Source organism: Xenopus laevis, chromosome 7S, assembly GCF_017654675.1.
Source record: "Xenopus laevis strain J_2021 chromosome 7S, Xenopus_laevis_v10.1, whole genome shotgun sequence".
Lineage (NCBI taxonomy): Eukaryota > Metazoa > Chordata > Amphibia > Anura > Pipidae > Xenopus > Xenopus laevis.
Genome location: NC_054384.1, coordinates 102,486,962 through 102,500,735, shown reverse-complemented (window position 1 = coordinate 102,500,735; position 13,774 = coordinate 102,486,962). Strand labels below are relative to the sequence as shown.

Below are 13,774 nucleotides of genomic sequence, written 5' to 3'. Positions count from 1 at the left end.
GGCATTCTCTTTTACCTTGAACAGATCCCCTATCCCTCCCCAGAGCAAAGGGGTAGCAAATTAGGAGGATGGTATTGGCGTAGAGTCACTGCGGAAGGGCCTCCCCTGGGGAGGAGCCAGTGATAGGGGGTATGAAGCATAGGGCACAGGCGTAGGGCCAAAGTAAAGGAAAGGGGGTTAGTGGAACGATGCACCTGCGAGTGGCAACAGGTGGACCCCTCACTTTGGATTATAATTGTATGCAGCAACTATCACAGGTTACAGCAAAGGTTATTGTTAAACACTGGATGTAGCATTGGCCTTTTCTGATGTTAACATTAATATATTGGTTATTTTTGTAAATTGTTTAATAAACAAGCTGCTGCCTTTTCAACCAAAGCATTTCATGCAGTTCAATATGTTATTTTAATTCAGGGAGGCGGGCTTGTTGTTGTTGTTGGGAGGGGCCATCAGTTTAGTGCTGCCCTTGCTGTGTCTATCGACACCTTAGAATTATCACATTGTTCAGGGTGGTGGTAGCTACAGGGTTCTCCAGTAGGAACAGGCACACTTACGCACGATTCAGCCCAAAATGAAGGATAGAGTTAAAGGGTCATTTATGGGCCAAAGTGCAGTTGTGGAAGGGTTGCCACCTTTTTGCTTGCAGGGGACAGTGTGGATGATGTGTGGGGGCTGATGATGTTGGGAGCAGGACTGATGGCATTGGGGATGGGGGCGGTGACATCGGGGGTGAGCCCGATGATATAACAATCAGCGATTGGCTGATCATCATGTCATTATTTTAAATGTCCTGATAAGGGGCAGGGGACAGTGTGGATGATGTGGGGGGGACTGTCAGATGACATCAGGGGGCGGGGCCAATGATGTCGGGGGCAAGACTGATGGCATAGGGGCAATTTTTGATGTGGCTATTAGCTATTGGCTCCTAATTTGGAAATCCTGACAGGCACCTGGTCAGCCCTTCCAAATACCGGGCTGTTGGGTTGACCTCAATTACACTTGAATATCAGGTAAAAATGCTGCATGGTGGGTACAAAACTCCCTCGAAACTGCATTTTGAGGGCCCCATTTGCAGTCTTAAATGAGCCCTGTAATTGCACAAGAAGCGTGTTTGGACAGAACCATTTTTATTGAACCAAGTGTCAATAAGGGCAGCATTTGCAGCATAAAAATAGAGTCAAGTGTCAATATGAAGATTGCCATTTCCAATGATTCGAATTTAAACATCCAGCTGGTATTGTAGTATGACATTATGCAGAATTATCCACTGCTGGTCCAGAAGGGAAATGTTTGTTTAGCTGCAGGCTATGGGCACACTGTTGGATTGGACTGTTTTCAGCTTGTGTATTTTTGCAGGCTGAGAGAAGCAGATCTGCTTGGTGCCTCTGCTCCTTTGATTTCAATCTGATCCGCCTGTGTGTGGTGACACAGGCTGAGGTCAGCCCAAATACAGACCTCAGCTTCAGCTCCGCTATGTGTAAGCGCACACAGGCGCACAGGAAATTTAAAAAATCATTGTATCTCCAGCGCATCCCCAGTGTTTCTTAACCAATGTGGGTGTGGTGGGACAGCATGTGCCCCCTAAATCCTGCTGCCCTAGGCCGGGCCTTGGTGGCCTTTCCATTAATCCAGGCCTGCAAATACCCTGTTATGTGCTGTTTGAGTTTTTCTTTTGGATCTTCTTCAACAATAAGAAGGTCTGAGAACATATTTCCTGCAACTTCACACATTGCATTCTTAAGAATGTATGACCTGTATACCCACCAGCCAGTGATCACATGCAGTTTATTGGGAGGTGAAGAACATGTCCTAATGAAACTAGGATGTTTGTAATTATTATTATTTTATTTATAAAGCGCCAAAGTATCCCACAGTGCATATGCCACAGTGCTTTATAGAAATTATACATCATTCCCATCAGTCCATGCCCCAAAGGAAATTACAATCTAAGGTCCTATCTCATTTGCACCAGGGTCAATATTATCAGGAGTCAATTAACCTGCCTGCATGTTTATGGAAAGTGGGAGGAAAGAGGAATATTTAAAGGAACTCCTTCCAGTATTAGCCCCAAGGGCCCCCCTGCAACTGTCTGCCCTGGATAGTGTCTGAAACCCCCCTCCACCACTGAGGTACCAACGACATTTACTCCCTGTACAAACCTGCCCTAATCACATACATTATCTGTGCCAATTTCTGCACAAAGACCCAGGGCGACAGGGACCACTAGTCTGAACTTGAAGAGAGTCAAACTCAGAGAGTATTACCTTGCTAGGATCAACCCTAGGGCCCCATTGCTGCCAAGTGGCAATACTAGAGCCAGAATAATGCTTAATATACTTTAAAATGATAACACAGAACTTAGTTAAAGAATCTACATTTTCTGCCAAATGGACCCTCTGATATTGATGGCCAAGTTTAAGTGCCCTTTCTGCCCTATACTTAGTCCAGCAATGTCTCACTACAGTGTAAAAGTGCCCATAGACGTGCTCCGACCTGCCACTAACCATTCAGATCAAATAAAGTAAAAAAGAACAGATCAGATGATGTTCTGTCCCCGACCGCAATTGTATGAAAGTTATGTTCAACAAAAGCTGGTGACATTCTCCCACCAGCAATACATGCAGAGATATTATCACCACCCGACAGAAATTTTCTAACCTGTCCAATCAACTGAACGACCGATGAGATTCGTACTCAAATCTTTGCTTCTATGGCCAGCTTTAGGTTACAGACTGATAGGAAAGAAATCATAAGAGACCTCCCCACCCCTGGGGGTGGTCTAGAGTTTAGTTGGGAGATCTGGAGTTTAGTTAGGGGTTTATTTCAAAAACATCCTGCAGCCTACATTTTGGACGTAAATCAAAATAAGTCCAACTATAAATATTGCCACGGTTTCAGTAAGTTCCCAACCCTTATCCGGCTTGCACTTGTATCCCTTCATGTCCAATTTGCAATACCAAAAATAAGAGCCAGTGCCAAAGGCTCAAAGTAAAACAAACAAGGAAAACACGTGTGATATTGTTTGTCATATAGGCCCACTTGTGTTCAAATTAAAATCGATGCGGACACTGCAGGTGTGCAGACCCCCTCCAGAAAAGAAGAATAAATCACCGCCGCACCCTAAAAATTTCCTTATATAGGTGGGTACTCACAAACAATGACTTTCACAACTTGTACCTAGAAAATCTTATCTTGAAGCGCAGTCAACCATTAAGTATGATCTGTAGGACAATATGTAGTAGCATTAGTGTAAAATGTTAAAAACAAATTAGCAAAACTGTGCAGGATTTCCCCTGATTGATTGCCTCGTCATAGCCCCACCCCTGATGTCAACGATATGCCCCTGATATGCCATTGACCCTCCTCCTCCATGGCACGGCCTGCCCCTCCACATCATGGCCCTGTCCAGAGTTACCCGTGGGAAAGGTGGCAACCCAATTTACAGCCTTGTTATGGCCAAATGCTAGGCCTCAATGACAGCTTTAACCAACCAGGTCTGATAACCAATTCTCTAACATGAAATTTAAAATACTTATCTAAAAAAAAAAACTCACTAAATATATAGACCAGCTGCAAACTGCCATAGAATACCACTGCCAGCACTGTAACCATAAACTAATCTGTAGACTGCTTGTAAAGTCACTTAAGATTAAGTAGCCACACCTGTTTGGTATAAGAAAATCAATTTAATTCACATTCTGAATGACTGTAGAAGAAATCTCCCTGCATCAGGCCATATACTAGGTTGAATATATCAAGCCTGATATATAAACAGATATAACAGTATATTGTTAGATGATATTGTTCATTATAGATGTTCATATTCAAACATGAAATGGATCGTTTTCAATAAAAAGGAAAGTTTGATTTACGTTGGTGCTCCCGGCGCTGGTGTCCATAAATCACATCTGACGTTAAAATGAAATTGAAGCTTTAGAACAGTGATCCCCAACCAGTAGCTCGTGAGCAACATGTTGCTCTCCAACCCCTTGGATGTTGCTCTCAGGGTCCTTAAAGCAGGTGCTTATTTTTGAATTCCAAACATGAAAGCAAATTTTAATTGCATAGAAACTAAGGAAAGTGTCAAATAGAGCCTCCTGTAGGCTGCCAGTCCATATAGGAGCTACCAAATAGCCAATCACAGCCGTTATTTGGCATCCCAAGGGAAATTTTCAATGTTTGTGTTGCTCTCCAATTCTTTTTACATTTGGATGTGGCTCACAGGTAAAAAAGGTTGGGGACCCCTGCTTTAGAACAACAATCATGAGAAGAAGAGTGTTCGTCCTGATCTTGGTGAGTTAAACCAGGCGTTGGAAGCCCCGTATGTGAGCTGGCCTTGTAGTCTTGTGGGTGTGATCACAGCCGAAGGCTTAAAAACTGGTGAGGCCAGGTTAGAATGTTCTCGGGATCTCGGGTCATCACTTGGAAATGCTCTGTGGCGCATCAGCAGCATGGCAGGGGTGTCCGTTGAAAGCCATCTGCTTTTTGAATGCTGGCAAAGAGGAAAAAAGTCATTATTTACACAAAGGAACCATTCTAAATCAATTTTAATCCAAACTATTGGTCGGATCACATGACTTATGTTGCGTTTAGACTGATTTACCCTTGACAAGTGATATCCACTGAAACATATGGTGTAATTGTAAGATAAACTGAAGGTCCACACCATCATGCCATCAGTTATGTCACCACTTCCAACAATTCCACATGCGGCCTCAAATAGTATAATACAGACAATGCATAGTATTACCTAAAACTCACCCTGCTGGTCCAGTTCCTGGCTTGCAGGTATCTAACCCTCTAGCTACAATAAATTAAGGAGGTAATAATAACCTAGGTAGCTAGCTCGTGTAATTGTTGCCCTGTAATAGCAGACTGCCATGGATGCGCTGAACTCCTGGTGGAGTCCAAAGTATTCAACATACTGGCCAACTCCTGATACTTAAAGTAAGCTCCATAGAATCTGCCCTGTTACTAACTAGCCTAACTATGGAAGAGGTTGTTGGAACTGGCTCTCACATGGGTGCGTCTGCTGAGGTTGGTATCCACATATTACTTAAACACAAGCATAAGCCTAAGCAATGCAACAGGTACTTTTTGTCAACAATACATTGATACACTTTTGTGATTAAGGCTGTATGGCTCAAAATTTTTGCCTCTGTTACGGAGCAAAGACTGCCTGAATGTCAATGGTGTTCTAGGCAAATGCTGCCTAGAGGCTTGCCATTCACAAGGTGCTCCTTTGGCACAACTGTGACTGCATGGCATATCTGGAATCCTCTATTAGGTTGAAGGCAGATATTAAATACATGCCTCTTTTGTGCACTCTTTTGTCATGAATGTGCCAGAAAAACCACAGCCAGAGCTCCCCTTGTATAGGTGCAAGTGATAATTTAATGGCACCCACGGGGCTAAATAGTCCATCCCTTAGTGTGCTGAAACTTGCCCCTCTCTAGTGCAAATATTGTTGTAATACTACTCTCCCCCAAACAATGCAGCTGCAATTTATTTATGTGGGCTAAAGGCAAATTGTATAAATAGACAAAGGTAAATTATTAGAAAATTCCAAAGAAAAAAGGTCATAAAGTTAAGTATAGGAGGAGGTTCAGGTGCACTGCCCTGAACCTTCAGCTAAGGGAGTGGATCCAAAATGTAATGTAGTGGAGAATGGCACTTAATCATAGGCTATGATTAAGTATCTGCTGGGATACGAAATGCGTAAGGCCATGCCTTAAAATACCCAAATAAATATGCTTGAATATTAATACATCTGTGTGGAGGAATGGTCCTTGAGTGCCTGCTCAACGACATTACGGAAAGGTAAGGTAAGCACAGAAGTCTAGTGACGGAGTAAAGATTCCATTTAGCATTTTCCAAGAAGACTGCTAGAGGGAGCTCACACGACAAGCTACGATAACTTTCTCATTCTGTACAAGCATATCCATAGGGCTGTATATACACAATTGAATAATACAGCAAAAGCCTTTTTTTTTAAATACTAGTTAATCATATGCCTCTTTAGCAAACATCTCACACCTGCACATTGAACGTTCCAGGAAAGTTCCTAGGCTCCTTGGTTTAAACCATGAGTACATTGAGAAAATAAGATAAGGCTTGCTGGTAGTATTTTGAATGTTTTTATATGGACAAATTACACCGATAAATTAAATTCTCATTGCAATGGAGTCCGTCCCTCCAGTTCACTGAAAACAGCACTGCCAATAGCATATAACATAAATGCTCTCTAAATGTTGCACCATTGCTTAATATCCAGCCAGATATTTTACAGGTGACTCATAATAAAGGGGTACAAATAATGGCCAAAGCCACAGAGGGACATAATACAAGATTGGGCAGGTCTGGTATGTATTGTACGTTGGATTAAATGTGGTGTCTGGCACAAGTAGTTATGCCGCCATAGAAACCAATGCACAACTATAACTGTAGCAAACAAAGATGAACAACAGTATCTCATAAAGGTAATGGCTGAATACTACTCATAATACCCATAGACATAAGTGTTTCATCTCAAACGCCTTTTTTGTTTTGTTCAGGACAATTAACTGGGTGGTTTCAAATTCCATTTCAAACAGACACACAATTGGGCTCATTTATGTGCAAAGTGCAAAAAACAGAAGCAATCTGCCATTTTTTTGCCTTTTATTCAAAGCTTTCCTCTCCCTGAATTTCCAAAGGTCTCTGTGGCCCCAGGGCCATTTCTGAAGCAGAAGCCACCTGCAATGCTGCAGCACTTTTCCACACTTGTAAAGCAGAATTTCTGGTTTAAAAACTGGAAATGTGGCTCTTAAAGGTTCCAGAATGGTCTTTTTGCCATCCCTGATAACTAACCTCATTAGTACAACACTCAGGGGCGTTGTGCCAATGAGGCAAGTTCAGAAACTCGCCTCCGGTGGCAGCGCCTCTCTAGGTACCATGGGCAACAAAAATGCGGCTCCTGTTACTTTAAGAGGCAAATTTCCGGTTTTCAAACCGGAAATTCGGCACTTCTAGCGCAGAGAGTGCATTTATGTTCTCTGCGCTAGGGTCCTGGCCTTCTCCGCCGCCCTTGTGGACCCCCTCCGGCACAAAAAGGTGAGCGGACAAAGGAGGGGGGGCGGCAGTAACAGCAAGCGGCGGTGGGGCCAGCATCGCCCCTGACAATGCCCCTGTGTGGCTTGCATTTCTGCCTATGTTGACAGTAGACGATCCTCAATCATATTGACCACAAAACCATTTTTGGATTGTTTCTAGCATATATAAATTTAGTAATTCCCCAAATAGTCATAATTTTTTTTTCTCCAAAGTTGAGGTTTATGCAGTTTCATCACAAGCTTCTTTGCTTAACCTAGTGACACCTGAAAGTACAATTTCCATTAGCTCCTAAGGGCACATGGTTATATTTATTTGCAGCTGATTGTGTAGGCAGAATGCTCCCCTCCCCCATAAAATTCCATTAAATTAATTTAAAAAAAATCCTTTAGGGCAAGGCCAGATGTGGCGTTTTTACGTTGCGTTTTTAAAAAAGCTCCGCCGGGCGTTAGTACGCAGAAACTGCAATTCCACTGAAACTAATGGAAAACCCACTATGGCAATTCTCACAAGGCACTTGCAAGCTCAAATCCACCACGGGACGCTAGTATTGGCGGTTTTTATCAGAAACGCCAAGAAACTACCAAATCAATAGACTCTATGTGATCTGCAAGTTTGAAACCACACCTTAGGTAAATACGCAGCGTATTTTAAATATGGCGTCCAAATTTTGACGAGATAAATGACGCATATATGTTTTTAGGGCCGGTGACGTAATTACATTGCGTTCTGACGATCATTCCTTCTCCATTTTGCATGTGAATAGTTTTTCTATTTCTAAATAGATTTTCTATTTCCAGCCAGCGGAATAATGGGGAACGAGAACAATGAAGTGCATGTGGAGAAAACAAACCTACGTGCTGAAAAACGCATGTGGTTTCAGTGGCGTATTTACGTCCGACGGAGCTAAAAACGCGACATAAAAACGACAAGTCTGGCCTTGCCCTTAAGGTTAAGGACATACATAGCATTGTTCTGCTGGAAGTTGTAACTGTCAAATGTGCTTTATCAGGCAGTTTCCATTCAAATGAATGACAGGTGGCAAGGAGAGTCATTGGAGTGAATTACACTGGAGACAGTGGTGGAACTACCAGGGGAGCAGGTCCGATTGCACCAGGGCCTGCCGGCCGTTCCCATAATTCAGAGTTTTCTGGATAATGGGTTTTCAGACAACAGATCCCATACCTGAATATTGTAAGGTCCCATTGAGCTCTTTAAACTGTCTCAGTTACCCCAAGAGACCTGCTTATCTTAAATTCTTAAATAGTTACAACTGTTTCTTTGCCTATCTTAGATTATTACAAATGTATCAAAGTGCAGCTGCTGAGTGTTCTGGGCTCTCTGCCAAAAAGCCACTTATTTTAGTTGTTTTAAAAATTTTGTATAGTTTTCTGGCATCAGTGCAGGAGATCAAAGAAAGTAGGGATGCACCAAATGGAGGATTCGGTTCGGGATTCAACCTTTTTCAGCATTATTCGGATTCGACCAAATCCTTTTGCCAGGCTGAACCGAATCCAAATCCTAATTTGCATATGCAAATTAGGGTCGGGGAGGGAAATTGCGTGACTTTTTGTCATAAAACAAGGAAGTAGAAAATGTTTTCCCCTTCCAATCCCTAATTTGCATATGCAAATTACCATTCCGATTCGGTTCGGTATTCGGCAGAATCTTGCGCAAAGGATTCGGGGGTTCGACAATATCCGAAATAGTGGATTCGGTGCATCCCTAAAAAAAAGACTGCAGGCTGAGCTGTCAAACTTGGGACTGTCCCGCAGAAAACAGGACAGTTGGGAGGTATGTGAAAAAATAAATTTTGAGGGGTGCTTTGGGCCCCCAAAGTTACTCAACTGTCCCATAGCTTCTATAAAGCCACAGGATCTGCTTCCTTTATAGATGATTTGGCCTTTCAAGAATAAATATATAATTTTTAACATCTCTGGAAGACTTAGGGGCAAATTCACTAAACGCCAAAGTGCCTAAGGCTAGCGTGAATTCGTCAGCGTTGGGCATTTTCGTTAATTCGCCGATTAACGCTGGCGTAAATTCGCTAGTGTTACTTCGCACCCTTACGCCTGGCGAATTTGCGCAACGGATGTAACTACGCAAATTCACTAACACGCGAATGATTCTGAACGCTACCTTTTACGCCAGACTTCCTTCGCCACCTCAGACCAGGCGAAGCGCGATAGAGTAGATAGGGATTGTCCCAAAAAACTCATTTCATTTTTTATAGGTGATAGGCTGAAAAAGATTGAAAATTTTTTTGGGGCTCCCTCCTTCCCCCCTACATTTCCTAACTCATGGCAACTTAACTATACAGTGGGCACATGTGTAGGGCAAAATAAACATTTTATTGCTGTTTTGAAGGTTTCCCAGGCATTTGTAGTTCTGCTACATATTCCTCCATTGTAAATTCAATTTGGCACCGTATGCAAATTAACCATCGCTAGCGTAACTTCGCTTTGCTTGGCGAATTAACGCTAGTGGAACTTCGCTAACCTTACGCTACCCCAGAGCGCAACTTCGAATCTTAGTGAATGTCCCACTTAGAGTTAGCCCAATAAGTGAGAGTATCTGTATCTTCCCAGAACCTGGTGAGCTTCACTGTGAAGTTGCTGGAGATTTTAGCTGACACTTGCTCTTGTGTGTGGACCTCATGTGGCCAGGGGCGCTCAACCAATGAGGCGAGTTGAGACACTCGCCTCAGGCGGCAGCGCCCCCATGGTTACCAGGGGCGGCAAAAATGCCGCTCCTGGTAACTAAGAGCCAAGTTTCCGGTTTTCAACCCGGAAATTCGGCTCTTCTAGTGCAGAGAGCGCAATTGCGCTCTCTGCACTAGCGTCGTGCAGCGCCCCGACCCCCACCTGCGCAGAAAATGTGAGCGCCGTGAGGAGGGGTCGGGGCGGCAACGGAAGGCCGCCTCAGGCGCATAAAGGCGCGGATCGGCGCTGCGTGTGGCTATACTCCTCTGCCACTTCCCCACAACATTTCATTGCTGTCAGAAAGTTACCAGTTGGGTATTTCCCATAACGTGAGAATGGAGAGTTTTGAAGCACAATCATTTACTGTAATTGCCGTGCACGGTTGCACTAATCATTTTACAAGTTTTCCTGTATGGAGAAGGAGCACATTATCTGTCTGCAAGGGACAATATGATTCTACAGGAGTATAGTTAGTGCGCATTAACAGCAGCACATTCTGCAGCTTTATTATTAACATGTATTTACAGAGCACCAACATACCAAGTTGTAGATGTCTATAAAACAATATTCAAATCAACTGTTAATGTGGGATTTACGATTCTGACTAGATCTTTAATACTAAATTTGGGTACGCATCAGAATATTCGCGCGTCAAAATTATTCGGATGTCCATTGACTTTAATGCATTTGGACAAAATAGGCGAGTGTATAAAAATTGTCGCAGGTGTCCAATTTGACTTGCGTCAATTGACTTCAATCCGGTTTGTGAATTTTTCACCGTTTTGCGAATTTCGCGGTCAATATTTAAATGGGCCAAATTTGCCCATTACTAGAGCCAAGTGAATCAGACGCTGCTTGTTGACATTGCATGCTGGGAGTCATGCTATTCAAACACAGATCCAAGTGTGTGGCATCTTGGGTAACAAAACATGGCAATTTGGGTCTAAAATGTGCACTTTACACACTTCACCGTGTTCAAAAATATGTCTTTTTATTGAAAGCTGAATTGTACATTTTATTGCACCAGGCTGCGGAGTTTTAAAGTATTATCTCATGTCAGTGCTCTGTGCTCTCAATAGCGTTTAGCATTAATATTTGATATCTATCATCCAGTCACATATAGTGATTATTCCTTGTTTATTTCTGGGTAGTCTCATCTGAAAGTTATGCAGGCAAACTAACATATCTCTGAGACATGAAGAGTAAATATTGAAGGAAGGCGGAGAGAATATTGGACAAGGGAGGAAACCATTCCTGGAAGCTCAGCATCTCCGCACAACTGCTGTTTAAGGCCAAAGAGCAAGGTTTTTTTATTACAGGGTTTTCAATAACTATCCAACAAAGCCAAGTTTCTCAAATTGCAGATGTCTGTGTCATTTGTAAGAGAGGGACGCAATTCCCATCACTGTTTAGGGCCTGGAAATATTTTTATTCTTCTGCAAGAGATAACTGGTAGGAGCACCATATTCATATTCAAATCAATATCGAACCTCCACAACAGGTTGCTTTAAGCCACTCCTGTATTGGTGTTTATTAGAGATCAGCCTAAGGTCTTTTGTCACCAGAAAGCATTTTGTGAATGCTGGAATTCATCACATTCCAATTAAGAATTCCAACCTTCGGTAGTTTTATATTATTCCATTGAGATTGACAGGGTGAGGTGATGTTCCCTGGCTAAGATTCGGTTTTATAGGTCAAGTTTAGTTACCTTAAAGGGATACTGTCATGGGAAAAATTTTTTTTTCAAAGAGAATCAGTTAATAGTGCTGCTCCAGCAGAATTCTGCACTGAAATCCATTTCTCAAAAGAGCAAACAGATTTTTTTATATTTAATTTTGAAATCTGACATGGGGCTAGACATTTTGTCAAAGTCATGTGACTTGTGCTCTGATAAACTTCAATCACTCTTTACTGCTGTACTGCAAGTTGGAGTGATATCACCCCCCTCCCTTTGCCCCCCAGCAGCGAAACAAAAGAACATTGGGAGGGTAACCAGATAGCAGCTCCCTAACACAAGATAACAGCTGCCTGGTAGATCTAAGAACAACACTCAATAGTAAAAACCCATGTCTCACTGAGACACATTCAGTTACATTGAGAAGGAAAAACAGCAGCCTGCCAGAAAGCATTTCTCTCCTAAAGTGCAGGCACAAGTCACATAACCAGGGGCAGCTGGGAAATTGATAAAATGTCTAGCCCCATGTCAGATTTCAAAATTGAATATAAAAAAATCTGTTTGCTCTTTTGAGAAATGGATTTCAGTGCAGAATTCTGCTGCAGCAGCACTATTAACTGATGCGTTTTGAAAAAAACATGTTTTCTGATGACAGTATCCCTTTAAGTCATGAGTGATTTTTTTTCACCAGGCATCGATTCGCAGTAAATTTCTGTATTTTGCCATCTGCAAATTTTTTTGCGAAAAATACGCCGCAACAACATAAAAAGTTGCAACAAAGTTGCCAAGACAAAATTGTCACTGAGACAAAAAATGCTTTAATGCATTTGTGCAAAAAAGCCACCAAAACAAAAAATTTGCAGAGACAAAAAAATCGCCACAAGAAAATTGCACATTGAATTTGTGCAAAAAAGTCACTAAGACAAAAAGTCACCAAGACAAAAAAGTCACCAAGACAAAAAAGTTTCCACAAGAAAATCGCCCATTGACTTTAATGAATTTGTGCAAAAAAATGTCACCAAGACAAAAAAGTTGCTGAGACAAAAAAGTCACCACAAGAAAAACGCCCATTTACTTTAATGCATTTGGAGTGAGAAAAAATGATTGAACGTGTAACATTTTTTGACACCAATTGACTTCAAGGCTTTTCGTAAATTTTTCGCTGTTTCACAAAGTTGTCCGCAGTTTCGCAAATGTTCCGGCGAATCAAAATGGGACAGACTCGTTAATCACTAGTTACCTTTAAAAATGATTTTTGCACCGTAAGGGTGATGGCAGTCGTGGAGATTAGTCACCTAGCGACACATCTTCTATACTGTGGGCGACTTATCTCCCCGAAGAGCCTTCCGGCCGGCAAAAATGCAAATTGTCTGTGGGTCGGCATACGGATCACTTTGGATTCCTGAAGTTGCATGAAGTTTCTTTGTGAGGCAACTTCAGAAATCCGAATCGATTTGTATGCCATCCCGCCGGTGATTCGTATTCTTGCTGGCGGGAAGGCATTTGGGGAGAAGATGTAGGCAAACCTAAACGTCAATCAAGAATCCAATAAATTTCACTTACCTTTGCATCTTCCCCGAGTTCCATCTCTCCACCATAGCCAGCCATTTGGGACAACTGTGTAAGATCCCAGAGAGATTTACTAGGTCTCCCTCCTGTGGTTTTGGCAACAGATGGTTTGGAACGTTGCACATTCTTAAGAATATCGCTGAGGGCACTGTGTGATTCTTGTGCACTTCGTAAGTTTACTGTAGGTCCTTCAAAATTCTGGCAGGCAGCTAAGCGATGCCGAATAGATGAGTCAGGCACATTAACGGTTTCTTTGGCTTTAACTGAAGAGTCCTGATGGCGATCAGATGACTGGTTAAATCCAGCATCTGCCCCTGTCATTTTCATTATAGGTGGAACTATCGTCCGTCGTTCTGCTATCTTATTAACACTTTTGGATAATGGAACCCCAATAAATGGGGTAACTAAAGGGGTCGACATTACATCTTTAGGTTGTAATGCACCACTGGTGTTAAACCTCTTTGGTGAAGAAAATCCATTTGTATAGGGTTCTAGTAATTCCACCGAAGGCTTGGCATTATTGACCATATCAACCTCCTTGGCAACTGGTATTTGAGGTAAAGGTTCTTGTACTCTTCTAATGGCTTCTTTGTTGGAGTCTTTGGCAGAATCGTATCTCTGTAGAGGCCTTGAGGAAGCAAACAGAGTTCGGAACTGTTCATCAAATGAGTCTGTTATTTCTCCAGTTAGGAGAGTGATCAAGTTTCTTTCCAGGCGTGAATCGCTCCATGTGAAGCTA

The 13,774-nt window shown here is 42.4% G+C and overlaps 1 protein-coding gene across 2 annotated transcripts in view; it reads right to left on the bottom strand.

The window, feature by feature from the left end:
• Positions 1-3,666: 3,666 nt before the first annotated feature.
• The window catches only part of fam83e.S (family with sequence similarity 83 member E S homeolog), a 28,038-nt gene continuing 17,930 nt past the window's right edge, over positions 3,667-13,774 (bottom strand). The window contains exons 5-7 of one of the 2 annotated variants that reach the window (XM_018228265.2): positions 13,030-13,771; positions 4,258-4,492; positions 3,667-3,941 (exon numbers count right to left, since the gene is read on the bottom strand). In XM_018228265.2, coding sequence (XP_018083754.1) covers positions 4,262-4,492; positions 13,030-13,771 — 973 coding nt within the window. In that variant the 3' untranslated portion in view covers positions 3,667-3,941; positions 4,258-4,261. Of the gene's footprint in view, positions 4,493-13,029; positions 13,772-13,774 lie in introns of both variants that reach the window. The other variant, XM_018228264.2, reaches the window with a different exon arrangement.